The sequence below is a fragment of the Cherax quadricarinatus genome, chromosome 12, assembly GCF_038502225.1.
Source record: "Cherax quadricarinatus isolate ZL_2023a chromosome 12, ASM3850222v1, whole genome shotgun sequence".
Classification (NCBI taxonomy): domain Eukaryota; kingdom Metazoa; phylum Arthropoda; class Malacostraca; order Decapoda; family Parastacidae; genus Cherax; species Cherax quadricarinatus.
Window position 1 is genome coordinate 31235475 of NC_091303.1, and position 13610 is coordinate 31249084.

At 39.8% G+C, this 13610-nt stretch overlaps 1 protein-coding gene across 2 annotated transcripts in view; it reads left to right on the forward strand.

Moving 5' to 3' along the window:
* Positions 1-13610, forward strand: part of LOC128696476 (lysophosphatidylserine lipase ABHD12-like) — a 156199-nt gene that overhangs the window by 94463 nt on the left and 48126 nt on the right. For both annotated transcript variants that reach the window (XM_070084304.1, XM_070084305.1), the window contains one exon: positions 10193-10310. In XM_070084304.1, coding sequence (XP_069940405.1) covers positions 10193-10310 — 118 coding nt within the window. The remainder of the gene's footprint in view (positions 1-10192; positions 10311-13610) is intronic.

The following is a 13610-nucleotide window of genomic DNA, read 5'->3' on the forward strand; positions in this document are numbered from 1 at the left end:
TACACATATACAGTCACAGGACATGTTTCTAGAAGTTCTGCAGCCTGTGGAAGTCTTTGAAACATGGTGTCATGCACAGTGGAATTTTGCACTCCTCACACATAAAACGAGTGTCTCTGCGTTGTTGTGGGCGTTTTTTTGTATGTGAACAGACGTAACACCTCTTCTGAGCCTTTTTCTTCAAAGCAGTAGCAGGCAGTTTTACCAGGAAGTGATCACCATGCTTCAGACGAGCAGGTAGTTGTTGATAATTTGGTGGGCGGTCAATTGCAGGTGCATTTCCTTGGTACTTGAATACTATTTGTCTGATGACAGACAAACAGAATTCGCCGTACTGTGGTTTGTTTCTGGTGCTCATCTTATACATATTATAAGCATTGAGCATGGAAATGTCCAGAAGATGGAAAAACAGTTTGATGTACCACTTATAACTCTTGCGAACACAATCAGCAAACCCAATCTGCATGTCACATTTGTCCACTGAACGCATGTTGAAGGTGTAATCAATCACAGCTGCAGGTTTTAGAATGGGTTCATTTCTCTCTCTATGCTGCCTGCCACTGTCTGCCATTTCATTAGGGTGAATTGATGACAACAGTGTGACATCTCGTTTGTCATGCCACCGAAATGCCATGATGTCATTGGCAGCAAACGCCTGCACCTCACCTCTGCGAGTGCCAGCGTCAAACCTGGGCATATGTTTTCGATTTGCACGCACTGTGCCACACACATCTGTCATGTTCACTCGCAAAAAATCACTGAGTGAGGGGCTTGTGTACCAGTTATCTGTATATAATATATGCCCCTTACCAAGGTATGGTTCTATCATTGTTCGAACCACATCACCTGAGATGCAAAATAACTTCCTGGTATTTTGCAATGTATAACTTCCAGTGTACACAATAATATCCAATACCAGACCACTGTAACAATCACAAAGCACAAACAACTTTATACCAAAGCGTTTCCTCTTGCTTGGTATGTACTGCTTGAAAGAGAGTCTTCCTTTGAACAGAATCAAAGACTCGTCAATTACAAGCTTCCTGAAGGGATAAAAATGAGTACTGAATTTCTGTTTCAGATACACAAACACATTCCTAATCTTATATAACCTGTCAGTTCTGTCAGGCCTGGTTTTATCTGAGAAGTGAAGCATACGTAACATTAGCACAAATCGATTCACTGGCATTATATCACTGAAACCTGGTGTTGCAATCAGGGGGTCTGTTGACCAGTATGATTTCACTTTGTGCTTATACACATGTGGCATAAGCATTATTGTGGCAAAGAAAAGATACATCTCAGCCACAGTTGCCTCCTTCCATTGGTGTAGACGTGATTTTGGTGAAAGTATTGTGTTTGCCATGGTGTACTCGTAGTATGTGTTGCTTTCCATGACAATACTTTTCATCAGTGGTTCGTCAAAGAATAACTCGAAACATTCCAGTTCAGTGGCATTGTTCCCAAGTGCACAAGATGGCCGTATTCCACTTTGGCTGCCATCAAACTGGTGGGGATTTGGAACAAAATTGGCAGCTTCCTGCCAATCCCAGGTGCGGTCTGCTGGTGGGTACTGGACAATGACAGGTGGTTGTGGTTGTGGAGGTTGTGGTTGTGGAGGTTGTGGTTGTGGAGGTTGTGGTTGTGGAGGCTGGTGTGGTGGGGGAGTGGGGGATGGTGGCCTTTGTTCTAGATCAGCTGAGGCAGCGGCGTGGGTGGCAGCATGGCCCACTGCTGGTGCCTCACCGCCGGCACCACTACCACCACGCACATTTTCCATCCCAATTGCAACAGTATCTTCGTCATTTTCACTGTCTGTTCCTGTTGTACAGCCACGGGATGTACTCCGAGATACACTCCTTCCCCTTGGTAAAACATATGGCACACTTCCAGAGCGCATATATCGTCGTATATACTGACGCTTCACTGGGGAATATTGCACTTCACTATCACTACTGGAACTAGTTTGAAGAGCTTGTAGTTCATATTCACTATCACTATCATCACCCATGCTCTCATCTGAGTCTGGGATTTGGGAAAATAGAAGTTTCCTCTTGGGTTCTGGAACAACTGAACGTGAACACGAGGGCCCAGCACCAGAGGTGGAAGGCTGAGGGTCGTCTGGGTTTTCTTCACTATTACCGATATTATGGTCATTAGTTTCGGTCAAAACCTCACTAAAACCACGAAACTCATCTTCACTGGCACTTCCATCACTATTTATTTATTTTTTATTTTTTATTTAAAAATTTGTGCACACATACAGAGGTACAAAAAATACAGAAAAGAGCAGTATGCCAAAGCCACTTATACTATGCATAGCATTACGGGCTGGCTTAAAATTAACTTAAGATGAACTAAGCAATGATGACATCGGTGATAAAACTTTAATGTAAACAGATTACTATAAAGCACAAGTGAGTATTACAAAGACAGGTCATATGGTTGTATGCATTGTTGTACATTCAGTAGAATGGAGTATTCTGTTAGGTAGTGTATTTAAAAAATAATAAAGTTAGATTGGGTTTTAGGTTTAACATTTATGTGATATAATTGTGAGAAACATTTAAGATATACAATTTATAAGGTTCAGTTATTCAGTATTTATTTGGTTTTGGGTGAGTAAGTGATCTTTGAGAAGAGACTTGAATTTATAAACAGGTAGTGTTTCTTTTATATTTACAGGTAATGAGTTCCAGATTTTAGGGCCTTTTATGTGCATTGAGTTTTTGCATAGTGTGAGATGGACACGAGGAACATCAAAGAGTGATCTGTGCCTTGTGTTATGGTCATGTGTTCTGTTGAGGTTGGCAAGGAGATGTTTGAGTGGAGGGTTAATATCAGAGTTAAGTGTTCTATGTATGTAATAGGTGCAGTAATAAGTATGAATGTTTTGTATGGTGAATAGGTTTAGTGTATTGAATATTGGTGGAGTGTGCTGCCTATAGTGAGAATTTGTTATCATTCTAACTGCAGCCTTTTGTTGGGTAATTAGTGGTCTGAGATGGTTACTTGTTGTTGAGCCCCATGCACAAATTCCATAGGTGAGATAGGGGTAAATAAGAGAGTGATATAGGGCCAGGAGGGCTGACTGTGGAGCATAGTACCGTATCTTCGATAGTATGCCTACAGTCTTGGAAATTTTCTTAGAAATTTGTTGTATATGTGTATGAAATTTGAGTCTATTATCAAGGTGGATTCCTAAGAATTTTCCCTCTGTTAGCTTTGTGATAGGTGATCCGTTTATCATTATGTTAAGAGGGACATCTGTAGCTCTGTTACCAAACTGAATGAAGTAGGTTTTGTCAATGTTTAGTGTAAGTTTGTTAGTCCTCATCCAGGTAGATATTTTCTGTAATTCTGTATTTACAGTATTGGCTAGCGTGACTGGGCTCGGGTGGGAGAAGACGTATGTAGTGTCATCTGCAAATAGTGTGGGTTTGAGTAATTGCGAAGCATTTGGTAGGTCATTTATGTATAGGAGAAAGAGAAGAGGGCCAAGGACACTTCCCTGTGGGACACTATTAGAACTGTCACTGGGGAACAAAAGTGTCCCAATTCGCCGAGGAGTGAGGAGCTTCTTACCGCGAGGCATGGTGGACATTGTTTACTAAGAGGGCATTCCCACAATGCACCACTGGGTCCCAGATTTTTTTTCTACCGCGCACACTGACCACGCAGACCCATTCTCTCACACCTAGGCCTACCAGCCTTTTCGCGCGAGATTTGAGGCCGCTAGAATTTATGCGTACTAGTACGTCAAAAAACCCTATGCGTAAGACGTACTAGTACGACGAAAACCCTCAAAGGGTTAATAACTCTCCTATCCTATTTTTAACTGACAAATCCATTTATTCTCTAAGCTACCTTAACTTGTTAATCTCACTCCAAAACTTTTTCTTATTTTCAACAAAATTTGTTGATAACATCTCACCCACTCTCTCATTTGCTCTCTTTTTACGTTGCTTCACCACTCTCTTAACCTCTCTCTTTTTCTCCATATACTCTTCCTTCCTTGCATCACTTCTACTTTGTAAAAACTTCTCATATGCTAACTTTTTCTCCCTTACTGCTCTCTTTACATCATCATTCCACCAATCGCTCCTCTTCCCTTCCGCACCCACTTTCCTGTAACCACAAACTTCTGCTGAACACTCTAACACTACATTTTTAAACCTACCCCATACCTCTTCGACCCCATTGCCTATGCTCTCATTAGCCCATCTATCCTCCATTAGCTGTTTATATCTTACCCTAACTGCCTCCTCTTTTAGTTTATAAACCTTCACCTCTCTCTTCCCTGATGCTTCTGTTCTCCTTGTATCCCATCTGCCTTTTACTCTCAGTGTAGCTACAACTAAAAAGTGATCTGATATATCTGTGACCTCTCTATAAACATGTACATCCTGAAGTCTACTCAACAGTCTTTTATCTACCAATACATAATCCAACAAACTACTGTCATTTCGCCCTACATCATATCTTGTATACTTATTTATCCTCTTTTTCTTAAAATATGTATTACCTATAACTAAACCCCTTTCTATACAAAGTTCAATCAAAGGGCTCCCATTATCATTTACACCTGGCACCCCAAACTTACCTACTACACCCTCTCTTAAAGTTTCTCTTACTTTAGCATTCAGGTCCCCTACCACAATTACTCTCTCACTTGGTTCAAAGCTTCTTATACATTCACTTAACATCTCCCAAAATCTCTCTCTCTCCTCTACATTCTTCTCTTCTCCAGGTGCATACACGCTTATTATGACCCACTTTTCGCATCTAACCTTTACTTTAATCCACATAATTCTTGAATTTACACATTCATATTCTCTTTTCTCTTTCCATAACTGATACTTCAACATTACTGCTACCCCTTCCTTAGCTCTAACTCTCTCAGATACCCCAGATTTAATCCCATTTATTTCCCCCCACCGAAACTCCCCTATCCCCTTCATCTTTGTTTCGCTTAGGGCCAGGACATCCAACTTCTTTTCATTCATAACATCAGCAATCATCTGTTTCTTGTCATCCGCACTACATCCACGCACATTCAAGCATCCCAGTTTTATGAAGTTTTTCTTCTTCTCTTTTTTAGTAAATGTCTACAGGAGAAGGGGTTACTAGCCCATTGCTCCCAGCATTTTAGTCGCCTCATACGACATGCATGGCTTACTGAGGAAAGATTCTTTTCCACTTCCCCATGGACAATAGAAGAAATAAAGAAGAACAAGAGCTATTTAGAAAAAGGAGAAAAACCTAGATGTATGTATATGTATATGCATGTGCGTGTCTGAAGTGTGACCAAAGTGTAAGTAGGAGTAGCAAGATATCCCTGTTATCTGGCATGTTTATGAGACAGAAAAAGAAACCAGCAATCCTACCATCATGCAAAACAGTTACAGGTTTCTGTTTCACAGTCATTTGGCAGGACGGTAGTACTTCCCTGGGTGGTTGCTGTCTACCAACCTACTACCTTAAATAATAATAATAATAATAATAATAATAATAATAAATGCGATAGAATTCTTTCTTTTTTTTTCTTTTAACACACCGGCCGTATCCCACCGAGGCGGGGTGGCCCAAAAGGAAAAACGAAAGTTTCTCCTTTTACATTTAGTAATATATACAGGAGAAGAGATTACTAGCCCCTTACTCCCGGCATTTTAGTCGCCTCTTACAACACGCATGGCTTACGGAGGAAGAATTCTGTTCCACTTCCAAATGGAGGTAAGAGGAAATAAACAAGAACAAGAACTAGTAAGAAAAATGGAAGAAAACCCAGAGGGGTGTGTATATACATATATGCTTGTACATGTATGTGTAGTGTGATCTAAGTGTAAGTAGAAGTAGCAAGACATACCTGAAATCTTGCATGTTTATGAGACAGAAAAAAGGACACCAGCAATCCTACCATCATGTAAAACAATTACAGGCTTCCGTTTTGCACTCACTTGGCAGGACGGTAGTACTTCCCTGGGTGGTTGCTGTCTACCAACCTACTACCTTAAATAATAATAATAATAATGATAATAATAATAAATGTGATAGAATTGAAGAAGGAAATTGTACAAAAATGTGAGGGAATGGTTGACACATCGTCAGTGTGGCTTTGTTTATGCTGGAGTGAGCATTAGTCTCTGTGCTCTTCCAAACATTTCACAATAATTTATTGTGTTTGGTGCTTGTAGATTGAGTGCGACTGGAGTGGTAGAGGTAGTGTTTGAGGAAGCGGTTGAAGCAGTGGGTGAGGCAGTGGGTGAGACAGCAGTTGAGGCAGTGGTTGAGGCAGTGGGTGAGGCAGTGGTTGAGGAAGCAGTTGAGGCAGTGGGTGAGGCAGTGGGCAAGGCAGCAGTTGAGGCAGTGTGTGAGGCATCAGTTAAGGCAGTGGGTGAGGCATTGGTTGAGGCAGTGGTATTTAATAACATACATGTTAATAATAATAATTCAAATTCAAATTCAAAGTTTATTCTCTATAAGGATTACAATGCTGAGTTTACAGAAATTTGGTTATTGTTTTGTTTACATGTAGTAAAATTGTAATTACAGAGTGTACCACTAGAATGCTTAGCATGGCTAGGCATTTCGGGCATACTTAGTTTTATTCTTAATTGTAAAATATTACAAATTATGAGGTAAGTTGGTATTATGGCTAAGTGACTAAATACTAGTTTATGAGTTTAGCAATGTGAATGCTTTTGTTTCAGTATTGGAGTATCACAGGATTCATTATTTTAAGACTGAGATTAATATTTCTGTTTATGGTCAAATGAGTGAGCGAGTGTAAGTGTGAACCACCAGGTGGTATTCGTGTAGTTAGTTGACGGGGTGTATCAGGGAGATAAGATGTTTTCTAATGATAGTTTTGAAGGTGATGAATGTGTCTGCAGTTCTAGAGTTCTCAGGTAGGGTATTCCAGATTTTAGGGCCTTTGACATACATTGAATTTTTGTAAAGGTTTAGTCGGACACGGGGAATGCCGTAGAGATGTTTGTGTCTGGTGTTATGCCTGTGGGTTCTGTCACAACTATCAAGAAAGCGTTTTAGGTCAAGGTTGATATTAGAGTTTAAGGCCCTGTAGATATAGATTGCACAGTAGTAAGTGTGGATGTACTGAACTGGGAGTAAGTTTAGATCTTTGAAGAGTGGGGGGGGTGTGCTGCCAGGGATGGGATTTAGTGATTATTCTTACTGCAGCTTTTTGTTGGGTTATTATTGGCTTTAGGTGTGTTGCTGCAGTTGATCCCCAAGCACAAATAGCATAGGTGAGGTATGGATAAATAAGTGAGTGGTATAGTGTGAGAAGGGCATTTTGCGGCACGTAGTATCGTATCTTGGAGAGGATCCCAACCGTTTTGGATACTTTTTTGGCTATATGCTGGATATGGGTGCTGAAATTCAGGTTGTTGTCAAGGTATATTTATAACATGTTATTAAATACCACTGCCTCAACTGGTGCCTCCACCATTGCCTCAACCGCTGCCTCAACCCCTGCCTAAACCGCTGCCTCTACCAGCGCCTCAACCGCTGCCTCAACCACTGCATCAACCGCTGCCTCAACCACTGCCTCACCCACTGCCTCACCCACTGCCTCACCCACTGCCTCACCCACTGCCTCAACTGCTTCCTCAACCACTGCCTCTACCACTCCAGTCTCACTCAATCTACAAGCACCAAACACAGTGAATTATTGTGAAATGTTTGGAAGAGCACGGAGACTAATGCTCACTCCAGCATAAACAAAGCCACACTGATTATGTGTCAACCACTCCCTCGTATTTTTGTACACTTTCTTTCTTCAATTCTATCACATTTATTATTATTATTGTTATTATTATTACTATTATTATTATTAGCAGTAGCAGAAATGTTTGATTCTTTGCTGTGTTCAAGAGTAAACACATGGTGTCACCATCCAATACCTGTCCAAATAGCCATTCCAATATGCAGTCATGAATGTGTTTACATTATTTATACTGTAGTTTAATAGCAAATAATGAACAGACAAAACACTCACCACACTGAGTGGTAGGAGGGCTGGCTGCCGTTGTGGGGTCGGAGGGAGGGTAGTAGGGACTCGCAGTGGTTGAGGAAGTGGTGGAGGCATTGGTGGAGGCATTGGTGGAGGCAGTGGTGGAGGCAGTGGTATTTAATAATATACATGTTATTAAACCATAACATGTATGTATTTAGTACAGTTTACGACATTTTCATGTATTTTATGATTGTTCATGGTTCAACAAGTTAAGGAAGCAGTATTGTATTATATTTCCCTACAATATTTTGGGGCACCAAACATTCGCGAGGCTCTTGATCCCCTAACCCTCGCGAATGTTGAGGGAGACCTGTATTATTATTACGTATTAGTATTATTATTATTGTTATGGCATCAAAACTAGTGGGAAACTCTTAGTAATTTTAATGTGTACCTGCATGCCAGCAGAGTGTGTAATTTTATTTAGGTACAGGTACACCTAAGTATAATTATCAGAGTACATATAAAATCCGCAATAACTTTGAAACACTTGAAATTATGGAAAGTTTCCAGACATAATGGAGAGACATGCTCACAGAGAATGTAAACAAACTGGGTGGTATGTAGTGACCGTGTTAGAAAGTCAGGTGGGGGGAGCCGAATTTGAAATGCCGGCATTTGCCTCAAGGCAAAACAACGTAAAGTGGGGCCCTACTGTATTCTTTTTTATTCTACTTTTCTCATATATTATGTGTACTATACACTGTACAGTCACTATACAGGCACTGTACATCCACTTTGCAGTCACTGTTCACTATGCCAAGTACAGTTGCTTGAGTTCATGACACTCTTCAATGCAGGGTTCCATGAACAGTGGAGTTTTGCCAGTTTTACACATGAATTGTGTGTCCTTGCATTTCCTCATTTTTATGGTGCTGTTACAACATACATAACATATCTGAGGATATTTCTTCTCAGTGGAAGGAAGTGGTGTTATGTAGTACTTCATAGCTCATCAGGATTTTCCTTGCTTGATGGGGCATCTGTAGTGGCAGCAGCACTCTATGTATCTTCATTATCATACTCCAAGTATTCATCACTATCTTCAGTACTAGAATCAACCTGGGCAAACTAAATGGCCAATAGACTTTGGAATGAGGGGATGTCTAGCACAAGACATGTTGGTATGGTACCTTGAGGCAAACCGTTCCCACAGTGCCCTGATTAGTGGAGGAATTTTTTGTTGAAGATCACACCAACAGTGAAGGACTACTTTATACTGTGTAGGCCTAACATTCCCGATTACAGCCATTTTGAGGATGCTAGACTTTAAACATTGATCTACATGTGTGACAGTATACACACACACCTGTTGATCTACATGTATGACAGTATACACACACCTTTTGCTCTACATATGTGACAGTATACACACACTTGTTGATCTACATGTGTGACAGTTTAAGGGTTAACCAAAATATATATTGTAGATATAGGGTAGAAGCAGGAGGTTTTGGCTTCTGTGAAACACAGTGAAGGAGAGAGCTAGAAAAAAAAGTGAAAGTGTAAAGGGTGAATAAAGAGACGGAGGTACATCTACCATCCGACTTACGACCGAGCTTGGTTCCGACCAACCAGTCGTAAGTCAAAATTCACGCAAGTCGAACTTTACTACTGAATATCAACATCACATTTTTGTAATGACTTTATTGTTTTATTTTGGTATTTCATTTTTTACTTTACTTTTTATGCTGTTAGTACAGTGGACCCCCGCTTAACGATCACCTCCAAATGCGACCAATTATGTAAGTGTATTTATGTAAGTGCGTTTGTACGTGTATGTTTGGGGGTTGAAATGGACTAATCTACTTCACAATATTCCTTATGGTACTGGCACCTGAACATAACTGGAATGAAAAAAGTTCACTGTGTACAACACAAACAGTTGTTTATTTCCCAGAAATTTGGCATAAAAAACACGGTCGTAAGTCGAGTGGTCGTATGTCGAGCAGGTCATAAGTCGAATGGTAGGTGTATATATTTTTAAGATTGTAGTGTTTTATAATAATTTTATTTTGATGGTACTGGGGTTGAAGCCAAATACTCTCTCCCTCATCACCTGTGATTGGACCACACTTATGTAGCTATAATCATATGTTATACACAATATTACATGTCTGATCATTATTTTTTGTTTGCTCTTCACGCTTGCAGAGTGTCAACACATGCAGTTGGAGACTTATGCTTAGAGGGTGACCATCCTGCAGCTCTGGTGCTGGAATCGCCCTTCAATAACATAAAAGATGAAATAAAATTCCACCCACTTTCATCAGTAAGTTTAAATTACCCATTAGAGCTTTTTTTTAATGCCATGATTTTTTACCCCCTCCCCCCAAAAAAAAAGTCACCATCATTCAGTCAATAGCTCTCTTGCTAGAAGTGTGAAGACATCATATTTCAAATGATGCTCTTATTACAACACCCCCACCCCCTTCCCAAGAGTGCAAGTACTGCTCTTCTCACCTCCAGAACTCAAATCTGGCTACCAAGTTTTCCTGGATGAGTTGAAATAAATGGTTTTTGGGACTTGACGATCTGTTGGAGTATGACCTAGGTAACATTTTGTAAAGAGATTCAGGGTAACCGGTTAGCTGGACTTGAGTCCTGGAGGTGAGAAGTACATTGCCTGCACTCTGAAGGAGTTGTGGGGATATTTTGAAGTTTGGAGGGGCATTTGAATTGTAGTGTCTGCACACCTCTGAAAGACACTGATGGAGAAAATGAAAGTGTTTCTCTTTTGCATCACACTACTTTGGTGGGAAACAGCCAGTGTTAATAAAAATCATCTTAGATAAAATCCTAATTATTATATCTATAGTTGTTGACCAATTTCATCAGAACAAATATGAACCCTCCATGCATTCATAAAATAAACATTTGTAAAATTTAAATTCATTTGTTAAAAAAAATAATTGAAAAGAATGTGTTTAAATATTTGTTATATTCATTTTAATAAACTGACATTTGTAAGAAACCAGAAATTAATTGGTTGTGAAATGCCCTGTTCATAAGTGTGGATGTTGATTAATTAGATGATTGTAAAATGGGAATCCACTGTAGTTCCAAAGTGTGTAAGAGCAGTTTCAGTTTTTTCATGGAGATGTATTACTAGTTAGGAACCAACCAGGTGATGTATCATATGATGAAAGGATTCATGGTTTTCACCCCACCAGTTCTCCAGCCTTACTTTGCCAAGTCATATGTTTTAACATAACTTGTGCACTAATCCTCATATACATAAAAGCAGGCTAGAAGCATTGGGTATGACACCTAGCTGATGAGTAAAAAAAAAGAGACATAATCACATTCAAGATTATTTAAAAGGATCCAAAAGAATTGACAAGAAGTGCTTCCTAACCCTGTCAGCTAGTGGAACGTGAAGAACTAGAGGCTATGATTATAAACTGAGTAAGAAGAGCTCTCAAAATGACACTTGAAAGTTTTGTATTGCTGAGTGTTAGAATAATGAAATGGTTTACAGGAAGAGGTAATAAGTGCTAAAACTACTGGAAACTTTGAAAGATTTTCTTGATATATTAAATGCTAAAGGTGATAAACAACAAGCCTAGTTTTACTTTTGAAAGACAAATAGATAATAGGTTGATAGACAGCAACCGCCCAGGGAGGTACTACCGTACTGTCAAGTGAATGTAAAACGGAAGCCTGTGTTTGTTTTACATGATGTTAGGATTGTTGGCGTCTTTTTTTCTGTCTCATAAACATGCAAGATTTCAGGTACCTCTTGCTACTTCTACCTACGATTAGGTCACACTACACATACATGTACAAGCATATACACACCCCTCTGGGTTTTCTTCTATTTTCTTACTAGTTCTTGTTCTTGTTTTATTTCCTCTTATCTCCATGGGGAAGTGGAACAGAATTCTTCCTCCGTAAGCTATGCGTGTTGTAAGAGGCGACTAAAATGCCAGGAGCAAGGGGCTAGTAACTCCTTCTCCTGTATATAGTGTATTACTAAATGTGAAAGGAGAAACTTTTGTTTTTTCTTTTGGGCCACCCCGCCTCGGTGGGATACGCCAGTGTGTTGAAAGAAAGAAAGTATACACACTCATCTGAATTTTCTTTAATTTTATCTAAAGAGCTCTTGTTCTTATTACTTTTCCTTTCTTATCCATGGGGAAGTGGAATAAGAAGGTTTCTTCTGTAAGCCATGCATGTTGTAAAGTCAACTAAAATGCCCGAAGCAATGGGCTAGTAACCCCTTTTCCTGTATGGCCTGCTACCTTAGATATACCTTTGAAGAGTTTTGAAAGTTTACTATCTGGTGTTTGCCTGGTCAACCAGGCTGTTGCTGCTGGAGGCCCGCTGCATCACATATCCATCACAGCGTGGTTGATCTGGTACCTGGTGAAGATACTTGTCCAATTTCCTCTTGAAGGCTACTACACTTGTTCCATCTGTGTTTCTGATATCTTCTGGTAAGATGTTGAATAGTCTGGGACCCCGGATGTTGATACAGTGTTCCCTTATTGTCCCTACCACATCCCTGCTCCTCAAAGTGGGATGTATCATTGTGTGTGGTTGTACTGCGAATGATAAGGAGATGATTGTGGATGTTATGAATGAAAAGAAGCTGGATGTTTTGGCTCTAAGTGAAACAAAGCTGAAGGGAGGAGGAGAGTTTCAGTGGGAAGAAATAAATGGGATTAGGTCAGGGGTTTCTAATAGAGTTAGAGCTAAGGAAGGAGTAGCAGTAATGTTAAAGGATAAGTTATGGCAGGAAAAGAAGGAATATAAATGTATAAATTCAGGGATTATGTGGAGTAAAATAAGGATTGGATGTGAAAAGTGGATTTTAGTAAGTGTTTATGCACCTGGAGAAGAGAGAAGTGTAGAGGAGAGAGAAAGAGATTTTGGGAAATGTTGAGTGGGTGCATGGGGAGTTTTGAACCAGTTGAGAGAGTACTTGTGGTTGGAGATCTCAATGCTAAAGTGGGTAAAAATGTTGTAGAGAGAGTAGTAAGTAAATTTGGGGTGCAAGTGGCAAATGAAAATGGGACCCTTTAACCCTTTGAGGGTCGAAAAGGCCCTCTCCGAGACTTGTTCTCAGGGTCGGCCAAATTTCAAAAAAAAAAAAAAACATTCTTATGAAAAGATAGAGAATGATTTCCCGATCATAATGACACCAAAAGTATGAAATTTGATAGAAAACTTACAGAGTTATGCTCTCGCGAAGTTAGCGGTCTCGGCGATGTTTATGCATCAGCGATTTTGCCCACTTTGAGCCCTATTTTCGGCCAATTTCACTGTACTAGTCGACAAAAAACATGAATATTTCGCTAGAACTCCATTTTTTCTATCGATTGAGTGCAAGAAACCATCCATTTACCAATTTCAACTATCCAGTACAGTGGTCAGAATTTAGCAATTTTGCCAATTTCACACAAATTTCAAAAGATGCCAATTTCCGAATAGGGTCCAGAATAAGCAAGACATTCCTGGCACTAAAATGACATTTCCTCTGTTCATTAGTCACATCCCAAGGCCCCTCTTACATTCTTTTGCTTTACACTTTGAATTTTTATTCTCACAAAAAATAGAACATTTACTG